The sequence below is a fragment of the Pristiophorus japonicus genome, chromosome 12, assembly GCF_044704955.1.
Source record: "Pristiophorus japonicus isolate sPriJap1 chromosome 12, sPriJap1.hap1, whole genome shotgun sequence".
Lineage (NCBI taxonomy): Eukaryota > Metazoa > Chordata > Chondrichthyes > Pristiophoridae > Pristiophorus > Pristiophorus japonicus.
This window is the reverse complement of record NC_091988.1, coordinates 160,645,190-160,669,584: the sequence shown is the minus strand read 5'-3', so window position 1 is coordinate 160,669,584 and position 24,395 is coordinate 160,645,190. Positions and strand designations below refer to the sequence as shown.

The window sequence follows — 24,395 nt, the reverse complement described above, 5'->3', positions numbered from 1 at the left end:
GTATGGAGGGGTGTCACACGCTAACTTGATTTCCTTAGATACGTCATAGTGAACTAACATGGTATTCTCTACTAATTGGCTTTTACACTCTTTGAATGCTGCATCACATTCTTTTGACCAGTTCCAAGGGACCTGTTTTATCAACAGCTCATTCAATGGATGTAACACTGTAGCCAAATTTGGGAGGAAATGTCCATAATGATTCAAAAGACTCAAAAATGATCGAAGATCAGAGATATTCTTGGGAGTGGGTGCGTTTCTGATTGCATCCAGCTTTCCCTTGGTTGGATATAAACCATCTTTGTCTGCGCTGTGCCCTAAGTACTCCACTAAGTTTGGAAATTACTCACACTTGTGAACAGTCACTCGTGCTCTGTGCTTCTCTAGTCATTTGAGCACTTCATTCAGCACCTCATCATGGATTTGCCTGTTTGGTGCTAAAATAAGTATGTCATCTAAATAACACACTACCCCTTCTATCCCTTGCAAAATTTGATTCATCATCCGCTGGAATATGTCAGGGGTGGAAGACACTCCAAATGGTAGCCTATTGAACTGATATAGAAAAAGATCCACGCACAGGCATCTTCCACCCTTCAAGATGTAGTTCGGGATCTGGAATATTAGGTCCTTCATCGAAATACCTGTGAACTCATTCTTTTTTGGCGTGGAAGCAAGTCATCCTCGTTTCGAGGGTCTGCCTATGATGATGATGAGGTGAGTGTATATGGTCAAGCATGACGGACTCTTTATCCAACTCAAGTTGTAGGTAGGCGTTTGTTAGATCTAACCTTGAAAAGATCTGGTCACCTGTCAATGTTGTGAACAACTCATCCACATTTGGCAACGTATTGGGTAGATTACATTCTAGAACCTGGTTTACGGTTACCTTATAATCACCACACAACCTTACCTTACCATCTGACTTAGGTACAACAACAATGGGTGTAGCCAAATTACTCAGATCTACCTTAAGAGATAATGTTCTCATTTTATAGTCTTTTGAGTTCTTGCTCAACTTTCTCCTGGGGTGCATATGGTACAGGTCGTGGCTTGCAGCAGTAAGCTGGTCTTGCGTTCTTCTGCACTCTGACACTTACCTTGAAGTCTTGGATTGGACTGCTTATTTTGCAGAACACCTTTGGATACTGCTTGATGACATCATCTTTTGATGCAAATTTCGTTTCCACATGAAAAATCTCATTCCAATTCAGCTTCAGTGATCCCAACTAATTTCTACCTATCAAGGCAGGCTTGTCTCCTGCCACTACTATGTGAGGCAAGCTCTGATACTGATCCTTGTATTTCACTTCCTACTACAGGACTATGCTCTCATGAGTAGCATCACACCTCTATCTTCGATTTCTCTAGTCGATAATCACGCAACTTGTCGCGATATAGCAATTCCGGTACTACGCTCACGGATGCACTAGTGTCGATTTCCATGGGTATCTTGGTTCCTGCGATGTATACTTGGATGATGATCCTTCACGAATCGCTGTTAGATACCCTCATGCTCCTAATGACATGAATCCCCAGAAACTCCTCGTCCTACTGCTTCTCTTCAATGGTATGTCGTGTCTGCTGATTTCTACTTCTAGCATTGCCAGTCAGTTTACTCTGCTGACGGCATGCTTTCGCAAGATGCCTAGTTTTCTTGCAATAGAAACACTCTGGGGCCAAAACTGCCCTTTCCATTCAGGCCTTTTAACACCGGAAATCAGCGGCCACTCTGCGGAGTGCAATGGCTGCTGACTTTTCATATAATGGCCGCCATTATCAAAATTCCGCTCCTGCGGTATCCCGGCTGTAGTGTATGTAGGCACCTTTAGTAATGACTCCACGAGGCTGGGTATGATACTTAAACTGTGTAGACCTGTAGTCATTTATTTGCAGCTCTTGAGTGCCGACAACAAGCTGTGAGTTCCCTTTTATACTGGGTTACCTACCATGTGCAGGCAACCCCTAGGTCTCCAGCAGCAGCACCCTCTGGTGTACCGGTAAGGTGTGTGTGCAGTATAAGGGTACATTCAATGTGGCATAACAGTGTTACAGGCATTACACAGTAAACAGGCATGCATACACAAAAATACTCCCCCCTGAGCATTTTTCATATCCTTATTGTCATGATCAGGGGAGGTGATCAGTGGTGGGCTATGGGAGGTTGTGGTGAGGGTTGTGTGGTTGCCAGGTGTGACCCCTGTGCTTGAGGCTGGCCTCGTACATTTCCCCTCCCTCACACACAAACCAAGTGGGTGTCACTGTTGTGGGATCCCTCGGGGAGGTAGCCACGGCAGCAGTGGGTGGTGTGTATACACTGTGATGTGGGTAGTTGTGGGGTGGTGGGCAGGGCCACAAGACTGGGTGGGTTCCTTGTTCACCATTTGGAATGAGGGTCAGGTCATCCCAGGGTTTGCCAGGGAAGCTGGAGGGTATTGGCCTCATGCTCCTGGTGTTGGCCCTGGTGGCCAGGGGTTGTAGGGCTGGTCTGGTGCAGGTTGCCATTGGTGATGGCTGGACTGCCCATTGACCACTGTCCCTGTTGTAGGTCTGCTCCCACTGCCTATGTGTGTGTCCTGCAAGGGGCATCACATTCATTCCAAAGGCCCAGGCTACATGATCAGGTAGCCTGCTGGACCTGGGGGTCGCCCACAGGGGGATTCCATTGGCATCAGCATGGTCCCTGTAGGACCCAATGTCCTTTGGCAGTGTCCTACCGGTATACATCACACTTTAGCTCTGATCACACATAGTCGAGCCTGCATTATACATTCTCGCATTTGCATCACTTTTGGGTGTCCTGGTTTCAACAGACATGGTTACATTAGGCATTTCACAATCTCTATCATTATTGTTAAGCATAATAAACCTGTTCTTAACCTTACTGACACCAGCATTCATATCAGTAGTCACATTAGTTAAACCAGCATCACAATTCATTGTAACATTGCATACATTTTCATACTTGCATCCTTTAATCGCATTTTTAGCTTTAAAGTCCGCGTACTCAAATAGTTGAAACTTCCCCTTTAAATTTCTTTGGTTACCGGTCTCCTTTAAGGGAGCCTTCAAATCCGATTGGCTGCTCGGTGTCATGTGATGCTCACTGGTGGCATGGCGGTGGCCATTTTGATTACATGTGTTTCTCCTTGTGCTGCTGGTGCTGCAGCCATTTCCTGGCTTTCCTGCAGGAGGGCTGTGGTGGTCTTTTCTTCCACAGGGCCACTTCGCCTGATGTGAACCGGGTTCATCCAATTCCTGCCCAGCAGCGTGGGACCATCGCCAGCTACAATCCACAGGGGGAGTTTGTTCAACACGTCGCTCTGGGAGACCTGGACGTCTACACTGCCAACGATTTGGATTTTACCTTTGGTATAGGTGAGCAGCTTTGCCTGGACAGGAGACAGTTTTGGTCGAGTGGCAGGATTCATCCAAATTTTTTCAAAGGTCATTTGGCTCATCACAGACTGGCTCGCCCCTGTGTCGCTCTCCATGGAATCTGGGACCCCGTTGATGTCCACTTCCATCATCCACGGAGAACTTCCGGTGGAGCAGGTAAAGATTCCATACTCTTCTTCCAAGGTGTGAGCAGTTTCACTTTCATCTGTGTCGGAGCCCCGGTGATCAGCTAACCCATCAGAGACGCGGTGAGTACTGCTTTTTCTGCACATTCTCTGAAGGTGCCCTTTCTCTTTGCAGCCTTTGCATGCATAATCTTTGTAGTGGCACTGGTGGGCCCTGTGGTTTCCTCCACAGCGCCAGCACAAGGCCATCCGGTTTGCCCCATGTGGCGGACTCAGGGTTGCGGAACTCGGGGCAGCATTTCTGCCTTTAGAAGTATCCATGCGGTGCACTGCGCTTGCCGGTTTAGAGTCCTGGGTCAGTATTCGCCTGGAGTCGCTGGCCGAAACCATGAAGACCTGGCTCACTTGAATTGCTTTCTGCAGGGTGGCCGTGATGTCAGCCGAGAGCAATTTGTCTAGGAGGCCTTCGTGGCTGATTCAGATGACAAATATGTCCCTTAGTGCTTCATTAAGGTGGTCGCCAAAATCACATGGTGCAGCTAGTCTTCTTAAGTTTGCAACATACTTGGCAATTTCTTGGCCCTCAGGTCGCCGGTAACTGTAGAACTGGTGTTTGGTTGTGAGGATGCATTCTTTCGGTTTTAGTTGTTCCTGTATGATTGTTACAAGTTGCTCATAGCTAGTAAGTCCCTGACGAGACCGTAGATGGTGGGCCCACAACTGCTAAGCAGGATGGCCCTGCGTTTGTTCGGTAGTGTAGCCGGTGTGTCCCCGTCCAGGTCATTGGCTATAAAGAAGTGTTCCAATCTTTCCACAAAAGCGTCCCAATCTTCCCCCTCTGTAAATTGCTGAAGGTTGCTGAGGTTAGACATGTTGAGCATATAGTTCGTGATCACGTATTCCCATCGCCAGTTTAGTGTATGTAGGCACCTTTAGTAATGACTCCATGAGGCAGGGTATGATACTTAAACTGTGTAGACCTGTAGTCCTTTATTTGCAGCTCCTGAGTGCCGACAACAAGTTGTGAGTTCCCTTTTATACTGGGTTACCTGCTGTGTGCAGACAACCCCTAGATCTCCAGCAGCAGCACCCTCTGGTGTACCAGTAAGGTGTGCGCAGTATAAGGGTACATTCATTGTGGCATAACATTGTTACGGACATCACACAGTAAACAGGCATGCATACACAACACAGGCGGTGACCCGCTCCCCCATCCTCCGCTGCTGCCGATCTGTCCTAAGTGCGTCATCACAGTGCCGCTGCCGATGTTCCACCCCGACGGCAAAATTCCGCCGAGAAAATCTTCCTCCCGCCAGGTGGTGCCAAAACCTGCTTTTCGTAACGGCGCACTGCCACTGCCGCCATGTTTTTTTTTGTCGGTTGACTGCCATGTTGGGCCAACAATTATACCCCCAGGTCCGGCTGGGCCACTAACAGGCAGCCTGGCACCCCCTCTTGGGTGCCAGGCCACTGGCCCGGCCGAAACCCTCCCTGGTGGCCCAGTGGACCGAAGATTAAACATCGCGTAGGCTCTCCCCTTTAACTGAAGGGGAGAGCTGTGGTGACACAGCATGTGATGATGTCATCAACGCTATGCTGGTGGCTGACAGCGGCGGTCTCTACACCCGCCCACAACTTCTGCCCCTCTAGTGTGCTCACCGCCGCACTTCTGCCCCCATTATGAGCGACTTCCGGTCTGCCTGGAAAAAAAAGCCAAAGAGTCAGATTTCGTGTAAGAGGCCACCTCAACCACCGCGGTGGTAAAAACAGTAGAAACGGGGTGCATGCGCCCTGTTTCGGGCAGAGGGCAATTTCGGCCCCTCTGCCTTCACATACGGACAGCTTTGAGTGATGTGTTGTCCCAGGCACCGATAGCATGACTTCAAATGCATTGTTACCGCAGCCAGTTGCTGAGGCCTTGGGGCCCAACTGCCTTTTACTTTTAGACTGCAGCAGATTCATCTCGGTTGTCTGATGACTGGAAATGGCGAGAAATTCTCGGGAGTATTGGTTGGTCATATCCATCGACATAGCAGTCTGATAAGCAAAATCAAAAGTTAAGTTAGGGGTTGTCAACAATTTTCTTCTGATTCGTTCATTTTTCATCCCACAAACAAAGCAGTCACGCAATGCTCGGTCCTGAATGTTTCCAAAATGACAGTAAATGGACAGCTTTTTTAAAGCTACAATGTACTCACTAATACCAGTGTCATTTAATTGATTGTGTGTTCCAAAATGATAACTTTCAGCAATTTCCAGGAGCTCAGGACTGTAATGCTGTTCTAACTTGGTTAGGAACTCCTTCAGTGGCATGTCCTTCTTGGTGGGAACAAGCAAATTTTTCAGGGTTTCATAAACCTTGGGGTCTGCTTCAGTCAAGAAAATAGCCCATTTCATTTCGAAAACTGCCCGGTACTGCTTTATATCATCGCGGACTTCAACAATACTATTCACGGTCAAAAACATTTATAGCCACTTCACAAACACTCTGAAAGTCTCTCGGTCACAATGGAACTCACCCAAGCGCCCTATTATTCCCATAGGCGTGGCCATCTGGACTCACGTAACGTTGACAATTCAGCCACATCTGCTCGAAATTGACCTTGGAATAGAAAGATAGAAAGAAGAAAAGTAAAAGTGGAGGGCAGAGAAACCCAAGGCAAAAATCGAAATTAAAAAGGGCCACATTACAGCAAAATTCTAAAGGGGCAAAGTGTGTTAAAAAGACAAGCCTGAAGGCTCTGTGCCTCAATGCGAGGAGTATTCATAATAAGGTGGACGCGTAAACTGCACAGGCAGCAATGAATGAATGTGATATAATTGGCATCACGGAGCCATGGCTCCAGGGTGACCAAGGCTGGGAACTCAACATCCGGGGTATTCAACATTTGGAAGGATAGACAGAAAGGAAAAGGAGGTGTGGTAGCATTGCTGGTTAAAGAGGAAATTAACACAATAGTAAGAAAGGATATTAGCTTGGATGATGTGGAATTGGTATGGGTGGAGCTACGGAATACCAAGGGGCAGAAAACGCTAGTGGGAGTTGCGTACAAACCACCAAACAGCATCAAACAAGAAATTAGAGATGCGTGCAATAAAGGTACAGCAGTTATCATGGGCGACTTCAATCTACATATAGATTGGGCTAACCAAACTGGTAGCAATACGGTGGAGGAGGATTTCCTGAAGTGTATTAGGGATGGTTTTCGAGATCAATATGTCGAGGAACCAACTAGAGGGCTGGCCATCCTAGACTGGGTGATGTGTAATGAGAAAGGACTAATTAGTAATCTTGTGCGATGCCCCTTGGGGAAGAGTGACCATAATATGGTAGAATTCTTTATTAAGATGGAGAGTGACACAGTTAATTATCCTGAACTTGGAAAGGTAACTTCGATGGTATGAGATGTGAATTGGCTAGAATAGACTGGCAAATGATACTTAAAGGGTTGACAGTGGATAGGCAATGGCAAACATTTAAAGATCACATGGATGAAATTCAACAATTGTACATCCCTGTCTGGAGTAAAAATAAAACGGGGAAGGCGGCTCAACCGTGGCTAACAAGGGAAATTAAGGATAGTGTTAAATCCAAGGAAGAGACATATAAATTGGCCAGAAAAAGCTGCAAACCTGAGGACTGGGAGAAATTTAGAATTCAGCAGAGGAGGACAAAGGGTTTAATTAGGAGGGGGGAAATAGAGTATGAGAGGAAGCTTGCCGGGAACATAAAAACTGACCACAAAAGCTTCTATAGATATGTGAAGCCAAAAAGATTAGTGAAGACAAGATTAGTGAAGACCTCCCTTGCAGTCAGATTCAGGTAAATTTATAATGGGGAACAAAGAAATGGCAGACCAGTTGAACAAATACTTTGGCTCTGTCTTCACGAAGGAAGACACAAAGAACCTTCCGGAAATACTAGAGGGCAATGGGTCCAGTGAGAAGAAGAAACTGAAGGAAATCCTTATTCGGCGGGAAATTGTGTTAGGGAAATTGATGGGATTGAAGGCCGATAAATCCCCGAGGCCTGATAGTCTGCATCCCAGAGTACTTAAGGAAGTGGCCCTAGAAATAGTGGATGCATTGGTGATCATTTTCCAACATTCTATTGATTCTGGATCAGTTCCTATGGACTGGAGGGTAGCTAATGTAACACATCTTTTTAAAAAAGGAGAGAGAAAATGGGTAATTATAGAAACATAGAAACATAGAAAATAGGTGCAGTAGGCCATTCAGCCCTTCTAGCCTGCACCGCCATTCAATGAGTTCATGGCTGAACATGCACTTCAGTACCCCATTCCTGCTTTCTCGCCATACCCCTTGATCCCCCGAGTAGTAAGGACTTCATCTAACTCCTTTTTGAATATATTTAGTGAATTGGCCTCAACAACTTCCTGTGGTAGAGAATTGCACAGGTTCACCACTCTCTGGGTGAAGAAGTTTCTCCTCATCTCGGTCCTAAATGGCTTACCCCTTATCCTTAGACTGTGACCCCTGGTTCTGGACTTCCCCAACATTGGGAACATTCTAACCTGTCTAAACCCGTCAGAATTTTAAACGTTTCTATGAGGTCCCCTCTCATTCTTCTGAACTCCAGTGAATACAAGCCCAGTTGATCCAGTCTTTCTTGATAGGTCAGTCCCGCCATCCCGGGAATCAGTCTGGTGAACCTTCGCTGCACTCCCTCAATAGCAAGAATGTCCTTCCTCAAGTTAGGAGACCAAAACTGTACACAATACTCCAGGTGTGGCCTCACCAAGGCCCTGTACAACTGTAGCAACACCTGCTGCCCCTGTACTCAAATCCCCTCGCTATGAAGGCCAACATGCCATTTGCTTTCTTAACTGCCTGCTGTACCTGCATGCCAACCTTCAATGACTGATGTACCATGACACCCAGGTCTCGTTGCACCTCCCCTTTTCCTAATCTGTCACCATTCAGATAATAGTCTGTCTCTCTGTTTTTACCACCAAAGTGGATAACCTCACATTTATCCACATTATACTTCATCTGCCATGCATTTGCCCACTCACCTAATCTATCCAAGTCACTCTGCAGCCTCATAGCATCCTCTGCCACCCAACTTAGTGTCATCCGCAAATTTGGAGATACTACATTTAATTCCCTCGTCTAAATCATTAATGTACAGTGTAAACAGCTGGGGCCCCAGCACAGAACCTTGCGGTACCCCACTAGTCACTGCCTGCCATTCTGAAAAGTACCCATTTACTCCTACTCTTTGCTTCCTGTCTGACAACCAGTTCTCAATCCATGTCAGCACACTACCCCCAATCCCATGTGCTTTAACTTTGCACATTAATCTCTTGTGTGGGAACTTGTCGAAAGCCTTCTGAAAGTCCAAATATACCAGATCAACTGGTTCTCACTTGTCCACTCTACTGGAAACATCCTCAAAAAATTCTAGACGATTTGTCAAGCATGATTTCCCTTTCACAAATCCATGCTGACTTGGACCTATCATGTCACCTCTTTCCAAATGCGCTGCTATGACATCCTTAATAATTGATTCCATTATTTTACCCACTACTGAGGTCAGGCTGACCGGTCTATAATTCCCTGTTTTCTCTCTCCCTCCTTTTTTAAAAAGTGGGGTTACATTAGCTACCCTCCACTCGATAGGAACTGATCCAGAGTCTATGGAATGTTGGAAAATGACTGTCAGTGTATCCGCTATTTCCAAGGCCACCTCCTTAAGTACTCTGGGATGCAATCCATCAGGTTCTGGGGATTTATCGGCCTTCAATCCCATCAATTTCCCCAAAACAATTTCCCGACTAATAAGGATTTCCCTCAGTTCCTCCTCCTCACTAGACCCTCTGACCCCTTTTATATCCGGAAGGTTGTTTGTGTCCTCCTTAGTGAATACCGAACCAAAGTACTTGTTCAATTGGTCTGCCATTTCTTTGTTCCCCGTTATGACTTCCCCTGATTCTGACTGCAGGGGACCTACGTTTGACTTTACTAACCTTTTTCTCTTTACATATCTATAGAAACTTTTGTAGTCCGTCTTAATGTCCCCTGCAAGCTTCTTCTTGTACTCCATTTTTCCTGGCCTAATCAAACCCTTTGTCCTCCTCTGCTGAGTTCTAAATTTCTCCCAGTCCCCGGGTTCGCTGCTATTTCTGGCCAATTTCTATGCCACTTCCTTGGCTTTAATACTATCCCTGATTTCCCTTGATAGCCACGGTTGAGCTACCTTCCCTTTTTTATTTTTACGCCAGACAGGAATGTACAATTGTTGTAGTTCATCCATGCGGTCTCTAAATGTCTGCCATTGCCCATCCACAGTCAACCCCTTAAGTATCATTTGCCAATCTATCCTAGCCAATTCACGCCTCATACCTTCAAAGTTACCCTTCTTTAAGTTCTGGACCATGGTCTCTGAATTAACTGTTTCATTCTCCATCCTAATGCAGAATTCCACCATATTATGGTCACTCTTCCCCAAGGGGCCTCGCACAACGAGATTGCTAATTAATCCTCTCTCATTACACAACACCCAGTCTAAGATGGCCTCCCCCCTAGTTGGTTCCTCGACACATTGGTCTCGAAAACCATCCCGTATGCACTCCAGGAAATCATCCTCCACCGTATTGCTTCCAGTTTGGTTAACCCAATCTATATGCATATTAAAGTCACCCATTATAACTGCTGCACCTTTATTGCATGCACCCCTAATTTCCTGTTTGATGCCCTCCCCAACATCACTACTGCTGTTTGGAGGTCTGTACACAAACCCACTAACGTTTTTTGCCCTTTGGTGTTCTGCAGCTCTACCCATATAGATTCCATATCATCCAAGCTAATGTCCTTCCTAACTATTGCATTAATCTCCTCCTTAACCAGCAATGCTACCCCACCTCCTTTTCCTTTTATTCTATCCTTCCTGAATGTGGAATACCCCTGGATGTTGAGTTCCCAGCCCTGATCATCTTGGAGCCATGTCTCTGTAATCCCAATCACATCATATTTGTTAACATCTATTTGCACAGTTAATTCATCCACCTTATTACGGATACTCCTTGCATTAAGACACAAAGCCTTCAGACTTTTTTTTTAACACCCTTTGTCCTTTTAGAATTTTGCTGTACAGTGGCCCTTTTTGTTCTTTGCCTTGGGTTTCTCTGCCCTCCACTTTTCCTCATCTCCTTTCTGTCCTCTGCTTTCGCTTCCTTTTTGTTTCCCTCTGTCTCCCTGCATTGGTTCCCATCCCCCTGCCATATTAGTTTAACTCCTCCCCAACAGCACTAGCAAACACTCCCCCTAGGACATTGGTTCCGGTCCTGCCCAGGTGCAGACCGTCCGGTTTGTACTGGTCCCAGCTCCCCCAGAACTGGTTCCAATGCCCCAGGAATTTGAATCCCTCCCTGCTGCACCACTGCTCAAGCCACGTATTCATCTGCGCTATCCTGCGATTCCTACTCTGACTATCACGTGGCACTGGTAGCAATCCCGAGATTACTACTTTTGAGGTCCTACTTTTTAATTTAGCTCCTAGCTCCTTAAATTCGTTTCGTAGGACCTCATCCTTTTTTTACCTATGTCGTTGGTACCAATGTGCACCACGACAACTGGCTGTTCTCCCTCCCATTTCAGAATGTCCTGCACCCACTCCGAGACATCCTTGACCCTTGCACCAGGGAGGCAACATACCATCCTGGAGTCTCGGTTGCGGCCGCAGAAACGCCTATCTATTCCCCTTACAATTGAATCCCCTATCACTATCGCTCTCCCACTCTTTTTCCTTCCCTCCTGTGCAACAGAGCCAGCCACGGTGCCATGAACTTGGCTGCTGCTGCCCTCCCCTGATGAGTCATCCCCCTTAACAGTACTCAAAGCAGTGTATCTGTTTTGCAGGGGGATGACCACAGGAGACCCCTGCACTACCTTCCTTGCACTACTCTTGCTGCTGGTCTTCCATTCCCTAGCTGGCTGTGGACCCTTCACCTGCGATAAGACCAACTCACTACACGTGCTACTCACGTCATTCTCAGCATCGTGGATGCTCCAGAGTGAATCCACCCTCAGCTCCAATTCCGCAACGCAGTCCGTCAGGAGCTGGAGGCGGATACATTTCCTGCACATGTAGTCGTCAGGGACACCGGAAGTGTCCCTGAGTTCCCACATGGTAGAGGAGGAGCATATCACGTGACCGAGCTCCCCTGCCATGACTTAACCCTTAGATACACTTAAACTGGCAACAACAATGTTAAAACTTACTGACTGAAATAAAAAAGAAAGAAAAAGAAAAGCTACTCACCAATCGCCAGCCAATCACTTACCCCCTTGGCTGTGACGTCACCTTTTGATTTCTTTCTACTTCTTTTTTGCTTTCTCTCCCAGCTGGAGCTGTACAAGCTCCGCCTCTCTCCCCGGACTGCCCGACTGCTGGGCCTTTATAGGCCGCTGCCTCTCGCCGACTCCCGCCTCTCTCGACGCTCCTCGGACTGCCCAACTGCTGGGCCTTTATAGGCCGCTGCCTCTCGCCGACTCCCGCCTCGCTCGACGCTCCCCGGACTCCCCGACTGCTGGGCCTTTATAGGCCGCTGCCTCTCGCCGACTCCCGCCTCTCTCGCCGCACCTCGGACTGCCCAACTGCTGGGCCTTTATAGGCCGCTGCCTCTCCCGACTCTCGCCGACTCTTGCCGACTCCCGCCTCTCTCGCCTCTATAGACCAGTTAGCCTGACATCAGTAGTGGGGAAAATGTTGGAATCAATTATTAAAGATGAAATAGCAGCGCATTTGAAAAACAGCGACAGGATCGGTCCAAGTCAGCATGGATTAATGAAAGGGAAATCAGGCTTGACAAATCTTCTGTAATTTTTTGAGGATGTAACTAATAGAGTGGACAAGGGAGAACCAATGGATGTGGTGTATTTGGACTTTCAAAAGGCTTTTGACAAGGTCCCACACAAGAGATTGGTGTGCAAAATTAAAGCACATGGGATTGGGGGTAATGTATTGACGTGGATAGAGAACTGGTTGGCAGACAGGAAGCAGAGAGTCGGGATAAATGGGTCCTTTTCAGAATGGCAGGCAGTGACTAGTGGGGTGCCATAGGGCTCAGTGCTGGGACCCCAGCTATTTACAATATACATTAATGATTTAGATGAAGGAATTGAGTGTAATAACTCCAAGTTTGCAGATGACACTAAGCTGGGTGGCGGTGTGAGATGTGAGGAGGACGCTAAGAGGCTGCAGCGTGTCTTGGACAGGCTAGGTGAGTGGGCAAATGCATGGCAGATGCAGTATAATGTGGATAAATGTGAGGTTATCCACTTTGGGGCCAAAACACGAAGGCAGAATATTATCTGAATGGTGGCAGATTAGGAAAAGGGGAGGTGCAACGAGACCTGGGTGTCATGGTATATCAGTCATTGAAAGTTGGCATGCAGGTACAGCAGGCGTTGAAGAAGGCAAATGGTATGTTGGTCTTCATAGCTAGGGGATTTGAGTATAGGAGCAGGGAGGTCTTACTGCAGTTGTACAGGGCCTTGGTGAGACCTCACCTGGAATATTGTGTTCAGTTTTGGTCTCCTAATCTGAGGAAGGATGTTCTTGCCATTGAGGTAGTGCAGCGAAGGTTCACCAGACTGATTCCCGGGATGGCAGGACTGACATATGAGGAGAGACTGGATCGACTGGGCCTGTATTCACTGGAGTTTAGAAGGATGAGAGGGGATCTCATAGAAACATACAAAATTCTAACGGGACTGGACAGGTTAGATGCAGGAAGAATATTCCTGGTGTTGGGGAAGTCCAGAACCAGGGGACACAGTCTAAGGATAAGGGGTAAGCCATTTAGGACTGAGATGAGGAGAAACTTCTTCACTCAGAGAGTTGTTAATCTGTGGAATTCCCTACTGCAGAGAGTTGTTGATGCCAGTTCATTGGATATATTCAAGAGGGTGTTAGATATGGCCCTTACGGCTAAAGGGATCAAGGGGTATGGAGAGAAAGCAGGAAAGGAGTACTGAGGTGAATGATCAGCCATGATATTGAATGGTGGTGCAGGCTCGAAGGGCCGAATGGCCTCCTCCTGCACCTATTTTCTATGTTTCTATGTGAAGGCTTGTATGGCTGGAGGAGATTACAGCGATAGGGAGGGGAAAGGCCACGAGGGATTTGAAGACAAGGGTGAAAATGTTAAAATTGAGGCATTGCCGGACCGATGTAGGAGCACAGGGGTGATGGGTGAACGGGACTTTGTGCAAGTTAGGATATGGGCAGTAGAGTTTTTGATTAGCTCAAGTTTATGTAGGGTGGAAGATGGGAGGCGGACAGGAGAGCATTGGAATAGTCAAATCTAGAGGTAACAAAGGCATGGATAAGGGTTGCAGCAGCGGATGAACGAAGGCAGATGTTACGGAGGTGGAAGCAGGCGATCCTGGTGATGGAGCAGTTATGTGGTCAGAAGCTCATCTCTGGGTCAAATATGACACCAAAGTTGCAAATGATCTGGTTTAGTTTCAGACTGTTGTCAGGGAGAGGGATGTAGTCGATGGCTAGGTAACTGAGTTTGTGGCAGGGACCGAAGACAATAGCTTTGGTCTTCCCAATATTTAGTTGGAGGAAATTTCAGCCCATCCAGTACTGGATGTTGGACAAGCCCTATTTAATCATTTTTTCAGCATTTCAATCTAAACGGGGAAAAAATACTTTACAGAAAAGAGATTACATTGATAAATGTTCTGCTGCTTCAATAACGTTTCTCTCCATTGGGCTAACCATTAAGAATGGGTTAATTGGAAAACAGTCTAAACTTTAAAGTCAGTCTTTTGCATTAATTGGTGTTGCAGTTCTTTATTTTCTCCTCTTCTGTCCTGAAGGATGGGTGTCATGGTGAGGTACACTTCCACAGGTTCTGAAATCATAGCTAGGTGGTTGTTCTTTATGTGTGAGCAGGGTTTATGTATCAGATGGCTATTCCACTATGGAAGGCATCATGGTTAACCCTCAAACTGTTCATATCTAATGGCCATATCTGCACTTTCTTGCAGGGTCATTCAACAGCAATCAAAATCAGGAATTTTGGCTGATTTCTCCTCCTCCTTAGCCTGGGTGCATCAAGATCACTGTAGCAGCCCCCCACCCCCTCATCCACCCCATCCCCATCACAACTACCAGGGCTGAGATTGGTTAACTCAGAAAAGACCAGCCTGGGATTGGATTAAACAAGTGTAATTCACTGAGCTTTGGCTCTTTACAATGTCAATTGTGCTATAGCAGACAATAAGGGAGCATCTTGCAAATCATGATCATAATATGGCTGAATTTGATAAGAAGAGTCACAAAGCAAGGTTTTAAAGTTGAATAAGTCAAACTTCAAAGAAACAGAAAATAAAGTGACTGCAGTAAACTGGGCTGAACTGTTAATGGATAAACCTACAAGCAAGGGGAAATATTCAAAGAATTCTGAAAGTAAAGGCTCCATCGTTCATAAGAAACCATGTTCAACAAGTAAGGTAAGAAACAGTATCAAGCTAAAAAAGGCTTTGACAAATGCAAGAAAAAGTGGACATCCAGAAGATTGGGAGAGCTATAAAAAAGCAACAAAGGTATACAAAAAACGTAATAAGGCGCAAAATGGAATATGAAAAAAATATTTGAAGGGATATCAAAGTTAACAGCAAAAGTCTTTCTCAATATATTATCAAAAATAGTGCAATAAAGTGAAACGTGAGCCCATTAAAGACAGATGCAGGCGAGATAATAATGGACAAGAAGAAAATGGCAGACTTGTTAAATTAGAACTTTGTATCTATTTTTACAGTGGAAGAAGAGGGCAAAATACCAGTGATACAAGGGAACCTAAAAATAAGACAAGGGGAGGAATTTAGCGTATTTAATATAAGTTTTAAAATGGTAATAGAGATAATAATGGGACTTAAGATCAACGTTCTCCAGGAATTGATAGTTTCCATTCCAGGGATTAAAAAGAAGTTGCAGATGCATTAGTCATAATTTTCCAAAGCTCTCTAGATTCAGGAACTGTGCCTTTGGATTGGAAAATTGCAAATGTCACTATTATTTATGCAGGAATGGGGAGAGAAAACAAGTAACTGCAGCAGGATTTGTGATGGATAGGTCATGTTTGACTAAACTAGTTGAATTTATTGAGAAGGTCACTTGCAGGGTGGATAGAGCAATGTCTATGGAAGTTGTCTATATGGACTTCCAGAGGCATTTGATAAAGTTCCATACAAGAGTAAAAATGAGTGTATGGAATTGAAGACAACCTTGTGACATGGATTGGTAATTGGTTGGAAGATAGGAGACAGAGGGTAGGGATAAATACTTTATTCTCAGATTGGCGGGTGTTCCCAGGGATATGTATTGGAGCCTCACTTTTCCATCTTGTATATTAATAACTTGGATGAATGAATAGAGAGTTGTATATCGATGTTTGCAGATGACGCTAACTTAGGAGGCACGGTAAGTTGTGTGGATAGGATGAGTAAGTTACAAAGGGACAGACAGTGAGTGGGCAAAACTAATACAGATGGAGTTCAATGTGGGGAAATGTCAAGTTATCCACTTTGTATCTATGAAAGACAAATCAAAATATTTTGAGCCTGTTCCACTATTCAGTTAGATCATGACTGATCTGTACCTCAACTCCATTTGTCCACCTTTGCTCCAAATCTCTTGCACACTTACCGAATAAAAATCTATCAATCACAGTCTTGAAAATGTCAAATGATCTCGCAAGCACTGCCTTTTGAGGATTGAAATCCAGATTTCTGTGAAAAAGTACTTCCTGATTTCACTCTGACATGGAGTAGCTCTAATTTTAAGATTATACTCTTATTCTGGATTCCCCCACCATAGGGAATAGTTTCACTGAATCAACCCTATTGAATCCCTTAATCATTTTAAATACCTCAATTAGATCACTCCTCAATATTCTAAGCTCAAGGGAGTATAAGCTAAGTTTATGCAACCTGTCCTCATAATATATCCCTTTAAACCCTTCTGGTGAATCGGCGCCTTACCCCTCCGTCAATATATCTTTCCTGAGGCTCTGTAATCCAGGTCTGACCAAGGCTCCTTGCAAGGGAAGCATCACTTCCTCAATGCTGAATTCCAATCTCCTCGAGATAAAGGCAAACATTCCATTAGCCTTTTTGTACCTGTGCATTAGCTTTTAGCAATTTGTGTACATCAAAATCCCTTTACTCCTAAATAACTTCCAGTCTCACCATTCAGAAAATATTCTGATTTCCCCCACACTTCCCCACATTGAAATCCATCTGCCATAGTTTTGCCCACTCACTTCATCTATTTATCTATATCTCTTTATAACTTCCTCCTTCCATCCACACAACTTACTGTGATACAATAAAAATGGCAAAGGATTTGATTCATTTATCTCATTACAGATTTCCTTTCCCCACCAAGTTTTCCCTTCTCTCCTCTCTTGAAGGCATTGACTCTTTGCTGGGTTATAGTTCTATACGTATCACTCTGTTGACCTCTACTACCTCACCAAACTGGCTCTTATGGGTGACCTTGATATGAAGGATTGGCAGGCTATTTGACAACTGATGATAGCACGGTTGAGGCTTATGCAAGTGCACTACCAATAGGGGGTCAATGGTTAGTCATCAAGAGCGAAGGACCTGGCCAATTTTTCCCTTCCTATCTCAGGCACACTAAGGCCGATTGTAGCGCCCCTCTCTCTGGCTGGGATCAGTTAACTCAGCACACACCAGGGATCAAACCAGGGGCCCTCCTGAGCCTTCAGGGGAGCCCTCATGACAAAATTTTCCTCCAAATTACAATACCCTACTGAAAATGTTTGTGCAATAATTTAACAGCACAAAATTAGCTGGAGGATCTTAACGATGACTTATGTAATTAATCCCAATTTTACTTAACCCAAAATAAAACCAGAATCAATGATAACGTTAAAATACAAACACATTTGTAGAATTTGTACTGCGGTAACCAAACAACCTAGTACAAATAACCCCAGGCTAAGTTTGTTTGATCAAAAATAACATTTGAGAAAATGACACATTAATAGCTGTAATTCATCATTGTCTAGACATGACATCACTGAAAAATATATTTTAAACCAGTATCTGCTCCATCACTCTGAGGAATGCTGTAGGAGGTTTTACACTTGTGTCACTAGATTACTGAAATTAGTAGTGCAATTATTAAAATCACTTAAGTACACAAGTACAATATTTTTCTTGTATCCTTATATATGCAGACTGGTCATTTAACTCTCTAAGTACCAGATTTGCAATAATGCTGTGTAAAACTAAATAGGAACAGATTCATAATATGCCCAGTTTATTGTATCGTCTTCCACATTCCTTCAACTGTGCCACCCTTTCATGAGTCCTTTTCCCCCTTCCACGACAAAGATTACCTGGTCCCAAATTGCTGTCTACCAACATGGACCCAAATCCATCATTTTCACCTGCCTATCCTGCCATTCCAGCCAATGATAGATATCAAATATTATCCATTGAATTTCAACACATACACTTGAAATAGTGACTGATGGATAAATCCTAAATCAGAACACAAAGATCTTTTAACATTTGCAGCTTAAAATTACTGCAAATGTAGATATAAAGTTAATATATGAATCCATTGTTTTTTTTAAATATGTTTGTTCTCAGTATGTGGCCAATACAGGCATGATCACCTTATTGGCCAGCCCTAGTTGTCCTGAAAAGGTGGGAGTGAACTTTCTTCTAGAATCAATTATGTTCCAACTGAGTGCTTTGCTAGGCTACTTCAAAAAGGCATTGAGTCAACCACTTTGTGTGGGCCTGGAGTCAAATGTGGAGCAGACTGGTAACATTTCCTGAAGGACATTCATGAAGAAATCCAGCAGCTTTCATGGTGAATTTTCTGGCACTAACCCATTGAATTGAACTTCACAGCTTACTATGGTGGGATTTAAACTCACAACCTCTGGGTGGCTGGTCCATGACCATAACTGCTGCATTTACATACCTAAGTCACTCCCTAATATAGGTGATGCCATTTTCAGTTTTATTTGCCGCTGGGGATAACGCACTTCAACACTAAAGACTGCAGTGTCCCATGATAGGATTTGAAAGAGCGTGATTTGGAAATCTGCCCCTAAATCGCTGGCTTCCTCACTTAAGTTTTCTTTGGAATTTTAAATCCAATGTTCTGATGGTAAACAGTGCACATCAAGTTTTGTTGTTTGAAGGTCAGCTTTTAACACGAGTCTGAGAAATGCCACCCCCTGGTGCAGGCTGAACGCCAACACAGTTTATAGAAAAGTTAAACAATGGATCTTTCTTTATAATTTTTGTAAATCCTTTCTGTTTTACTGTTGCAATGAAAGTGATGCCATAGTCTTTAAACTGAGGGCTGATTTGTTTTCAGATTACATTACAGGAAATACAGATCCCTGTGTCTCTAAGCATTCTGTCTGTGTCAAAAAAAGAGAAAAATTACCTCACTGATCTGCTGGCTTCAGATTCTGGCTTCAGTAAAAAGTGACCTTGTTGAAGGTGTTGGGATTATCGTTAAAAACCCAACTGATTCACTAATGACTTTGAAGAAAGGAAACCTGCCAGTCTGGCCTATATGTGACTCCTGTCCCACACCAATGTGGTTGATTCCTAACTGCCCCCTGAAGTGGCCTAGGAAGCCACTCAATTGTATCACTTCTCAGGGTAACTGGAGATGGGCAATAAATGCCAGCAATGCCCACGTCCTAAGAATTCATTTTTTCAAATGTGCTGTGGGGTTGCCATCCAATCTGGTTTTTGAGTGCCTTGTTCAATCTATAGGTATATGTTATTAAATTTGCCAGATATGTCACACACTTCTTATATAGGCATCATCATTCTGTCATGCTTCTAGCTGGTATCTAGATTGGATTTTCCCATTGTAAAGCTACTGGCCCAGAAATCCATTTCTTCTTCCTGGGGGCGTTCGACTACGCGCACTTACCTTTTGGTCGAATGCCTGCCAGAGATCCCGGACTCAAGGCTTCCTCTTCTTGCGCAACGGAGCACGTTCATGCTGGGTCGTCCACAAAAGTCACGTGGGCCTGGACACCCAATCAAGGTAAAGTATTTTCTCATTCATAGTAATAGGAGCTTCGTAAATCCGAAATTAAAGTTGATAGAAATGTTTTTTAAAGAAAAAAGATTTGCCGATTTTTTAAAAAAGTTTTAATTATGGTTAAAAATAAATGTAATGTAGTGGGCAGGGTTTTTAAAAATAATGTGTTTTTTGCATTTAATTATATTTTTGTATATTTTTAAACTCTTGTGCCTGTAAAAGTAGGCTATACGCCTGCTTTTATCAGGCGCAAGAGTTTTGAGGACATTTGCTGGGTAAGATATGCGTAAATCCCGCAATCTTGCCCTGGCAAATGTCCTTGCTCCTGAGATACGGAGGATCTGCCAAGCCAGAAACTTGACAGATCGGAAAAGCTGGTTTTCAGCGCATGCGCATTGCGTGTTGAAAACCGGCTTTTCTGATGCTTTCCCGGGTCCATAGAAACTTTATACGGACCTGGGGAGGCTGCAATTTCTGGGCCAATGTCTACCATTGTCATGTTTGCAGCTGCACAGGTCTACCACTAGATGGAGCTATAGAATCTGCAGATCTCCATACCTGTACCTGCAGCATCACTAATGAACATAGGGAAATTCACTTGGGACGAAATACCCCTGTTGTGCGCAAAATGCTTTCGTGGGGGGAGGGGTTGCTACCGGCTTCTGCAAAATTGCGCAGTAGTATTGCGCCACATCCCATTGGTAGCGCCCCAGGCCGCTGCACCTCCGATGATGATGTCATCTGCCAGAGTTCCCACTCATAATCATTACTGACTTGTGCTGAAAAGTGCATGGGGTAGAAATTCACCCCCACCGGAAACCTGGCACACCTATCGTTTTCTAAGTGTTTTTAACCGTCATATCAGATGAGGCGGATTCTTGATCCATTTTCAGCTCTTTGGCAATTTTTTGGGAGCAGACCGGAAGTCTGTCATAATGGGGGCGGAAGTGCGATGGTATGTACTCTAGAGGGGCAGAAGTGGGGGCAGGAGAGAAGCATTTAGGCTCAGCCACTAGGGAAGATTTTGGCCGGGCCAGCGGCCTGACACCCAAGAAGGGCTGCCAAGCTGCCTGTTGGTGGCCCGGCTGAACCCGGGGCCATAATTGTCCGGCCGATTGGGAAGTTGGCCGGCAAAAAAAAACATGGCGGCCACGGCAGAGTGCCCTCCACTTGAAGGGCCGCCGTGCTGCCATGGCTCACACAGTGAAAGGAAGGTGCACCGACAGAAAAAGCTGTCGCGGGCACTGCGTGGCGGATCAATGGTTTTTCCAGCTAAATTTCACGGTGGGTGCCATGGAGGTGGGGGAGATCGGCCGTGCGCACTTTGATGACGCACTTCAGATGGTCGGCAGCAGCGGGGCGAAAGTGGGGACCGCCAGAAAATTCCCCGAGGTTAATTTCGATCGTGGCAGCCATTGGATCGGAAGTCGGCAGCCACTCGACTCCGCCGCCTGGCTGCCATTTTCTGGCGGTAAGTGACCTTTTTGGGAGGCTGAATTTCAGCCCCGCTGTGTCAAGTGAGGGCTAGATCAAGGAGTGGGTGTGATGTTGCCACATTTGAATAGCCTGTTGACAATCTCTATCTAGGTTTGCACAAAGAATGAGTACGAGGGTGAACTACTACTACTCTGTGCCCATATAATTGAACCCCAACATTAATTAGTGCCTTTGTGGGAGGAGGAAATTAAAGGGAGTCCCTTCGAATACACCTATCTCTAAACATTAGAAAAATATTGTACTCTTTAATGTTAATTTCTATTTTGTTTTGAAAGCAATGTGTGAATAGATGGGAGATACTGCATAAGGTACCTCAGCAATGAGTGCTGGAAGGCTTTTCGACTGTGAGGACTTCACAGCCTAGCTTGATTCTATCTTCATCTGGCATCCACATGTTTCAATAGAAGTCACTGGGTAATGATCAGCTGTTTTTTTGCTTCCTTGAGTTGAGGGCACTGAGGCCAAGGGATCCACCCTACTGCCACCATGACTATTGCAAATAAAGCTGCCTGGCATGTTGGCACAGTGTGTTGAAATGCCACTGAGTAACACGACAGTGATGGAACACAGGTTGCTGTGGGGAGACACTTTTCTTAATGGTTGGTTATTTGAGGGCAACATTGGCAAAGCTCTGTTGCCTCTTGGTTGAAATTAGTTTGTGGTCTAGGGAGACCGGGGGGCAAAAAGAGCAAGTTCGCCCTCTAATTAAATTTGCTCTCAAGGTAATCATATCTGTCTAAATTAAAGATTTGCATTTATACAGCACCTTTCATGACCCCAGGATGTCCCAAAGTGCTTTACAGCCAATGAAGTACTTTTGAAGTGTTGTAATGTAGTAAATGCTGCAGCCAATTTGTGCATAGCAAGGTCTCACAGACAGCACTGTGAAAATGACCGCATAATCTGCTTTAATGATGTTGGTTGATATACATATGGCCAGGACACTGGGGAGAACTCCCCTGCTCTTCTTCAAAATAGCTTCATGGGATTTTGGTTCAACATTTTTTCCGAAAGACGGCACCACCAACTAGCCTAGATTTTGTGCTCAAGTGTCTGGAGTGGGACTTGAGCTCATGACTTTCACACTCTGAGGCAAGAGTACTACCACTGAGCCACAGCTGACAATTAGGGTCTATTTTGCTTTAATTCTGACTATGTCACCCTCTACTGGATGTCAGACTCGAGGATTTGAAATGACAGATGTGTAAAGATGGTCTTATAGACTATGGAAGTAGCACATAATAAAGACAGATTATATAAACACATAGCAGGATGGTATCTATCCCATTCTGAGGACTAGGGATACAGAAGATTATACGGAGTGTGATTATTAAAGGATCGGGACAATGTACTGAATTTAAAACAATCAGCACAACAGCTGTTATACTTGTAGATACAAGTTGTGCTGTTAGAAAAGCTCCAGGGAAATGAAACTGGAATCTGCTATGAGAACTCAAGAGACACAGTAGCACTAACAGTATTCAGTTTGATAGTCTTGATGCTCCAAGCGGATGTTTCAAACGGATGACTGTACATTTGTTTTTGTCATCACTGTTCATGCACCACCCACCATGATGCTGAGTCACAGAGAGCAACAAGATCCAAGGTTTGATACCCGTTTGCTGCTTTCACATGGGATAGAAGGCACTACAATCGGTCTCAACACCTTGAGCTGTGGAAAGTGGGAAATTATCCAGGATTCCTGCTCTTGCTCACCCTCCAGTGACCCCTGCACATGTGCAGAGGGAGGTCAGGTGAGGGCTGGATTGGGCTTGGCTGTGATGCATCCCACAGTTGAATTGCCTTCACTGTCTAAGCTCACACGTGAATGTTATCAGAGAATGCCCGGTGCTCGTGAAACTGTAGCCCAGGAATGAAGGGAGAGATTTGGTAAGAAAAAATGGCGTGACATGCTATCGAGCTTTCAGAGTTCTAGTAAGGCTCTGGTAGTCAGTCTGCCATTCAGTAAATGGACAGAAGGCTTAAGTGATCGGCGCAGCTTTTTTTTAGATGATATCTGCGCCTCATCTTTATGGGTCACATCCCAATTCATTTTAAAACTAAGAAGTGTGATATTACAGACTTTTTTCAGCTGAATTCCAATGAAGTGAACTCACGTTTTTTTTAAATTTTGATAAGCTTTTTGGATTGGATGAACACAAGATAATGACATAAATCATGCGATCTGCACTGAGTTTGCTGATTTTGACCAGGGTATCATTATGGGCGACCCAATTGGTCTGTGTGTCCGCTAACTAGAAAGGTGAAAAATAATTATCCTAACATCCTAGCCCGCTGCTGGTGTAACTCTGTAACTGGCTAACACGAGGTGCAAAAGAGCAGAATGTGATGAGTGACTTTCTGCATGGCAGGTACCTGCCCTGCACTTAAGGGGGTAGATTTTCCCTTTGTGTGGGCTATGGGAAAATAGCTGGGTGTGGAATTAATTGGATAGCTCTTTGAAAGAGCCAGCACAGACACCATGGCCCGAATTTGCTGTATAGTTCTACGTGGTATTCTGATGGCCGGTGCACTGGATGTCCAACCAACAGGAGGTCCAGTCCAGTTTGAGAGTCAGACCACATTAACATAGAGGGGGCTGTGGGTGGAAAACGAATGCCCTGGAGCAGCCCACATGCTCTGGGCTTCCGTAATATCGCGCGACCCTACTGGCCTCCGGGCTTGGAAACAGTTGGTATGAGGAAGGTCCATTCTTGAGAAGAGTGGGGTGGGAGGGGGAAACTGATGCGATAGCGACCTGTTATTATTATGAAGCCAACCGATACTGGGCAGAGGGTCCCATGGTGATCGTTACACCCAGTTGACTCCTAACATGGCATTGGGGCCCTATTGATGTCATAGGAGTGGATTGCTTCAGGCGGCCACCTATTATAAGGACCCCGGCAAAATGGCTATTGTGGGAATGGGGCAGTAAGATCTCCCCGCTAATTCTGCTGGGCAGGAGGCCCTAAAATCTCCCCAATATCTGTTTTACACAAAACAGGGAACACACCCTTTGGGGAGTTGCTTGACGGCACGTGCGTCCTACTCCTGGGAGTGTAGCATTTTAGGCCATCAATCTGTTGCGATGTTCAAAGGGTTGCCAACTCCAGTTGGAAGTATTCCTGGGAGTTTCATCACATGACACATGGCCTCCCACTTCCACTGAGTCAAACATCCTTTTTTCCTGACTCCAATATTTTTATGAATCATAAATGAAAGTGTTCAAAGAATATTTTCTCCTGGGTTGCTCACAGCATTTCCTCGATTAATATTTAATT

General features: G+C 45.0%; 1 protein-coding gene across 2 annotated transcripts; it reads right to left on the bottom strand.

Annotated features, from left to right (window-relative positions):
* Positions 1–1,931: 1,931 nt before the first annotated feature.
* LOC139277028 (uncharacterized) lies at positions 1,932–19,573 on the bottom strand. 2 transcript variants are annotated; one of them, XM_070895033.1, is made up of 2 exons: positions 19,504–19,573; positions 1,932–6,126 (listed from the first exon to the last, which is right to left on the bottom strand). In XM_070895033.1, the coding sequence occupies exon 2, from the start codon at positions 5,988–5,990 to the stop codon at positions 5,064–5,066; it is 927 nt and encodes a 308-aa protein (XP_070751134.1). In that variant the 5' UTR covers positions 5,991–6,126; positions 19,504–19,573; the 3' UTR covers positions 1,932–5,063. The 2 variants fall into 2 exon arrangements, with proteins under 2 accessions (XP_070751134.1, XP_070751135.1); XM_070895034.1 differs by lacking the exon at positions 19,504–19,573 and adding an exon at positions 11,809–11,886.
* Positions 19,574–24,395: the final 4,822 nt, after the last annotated feature.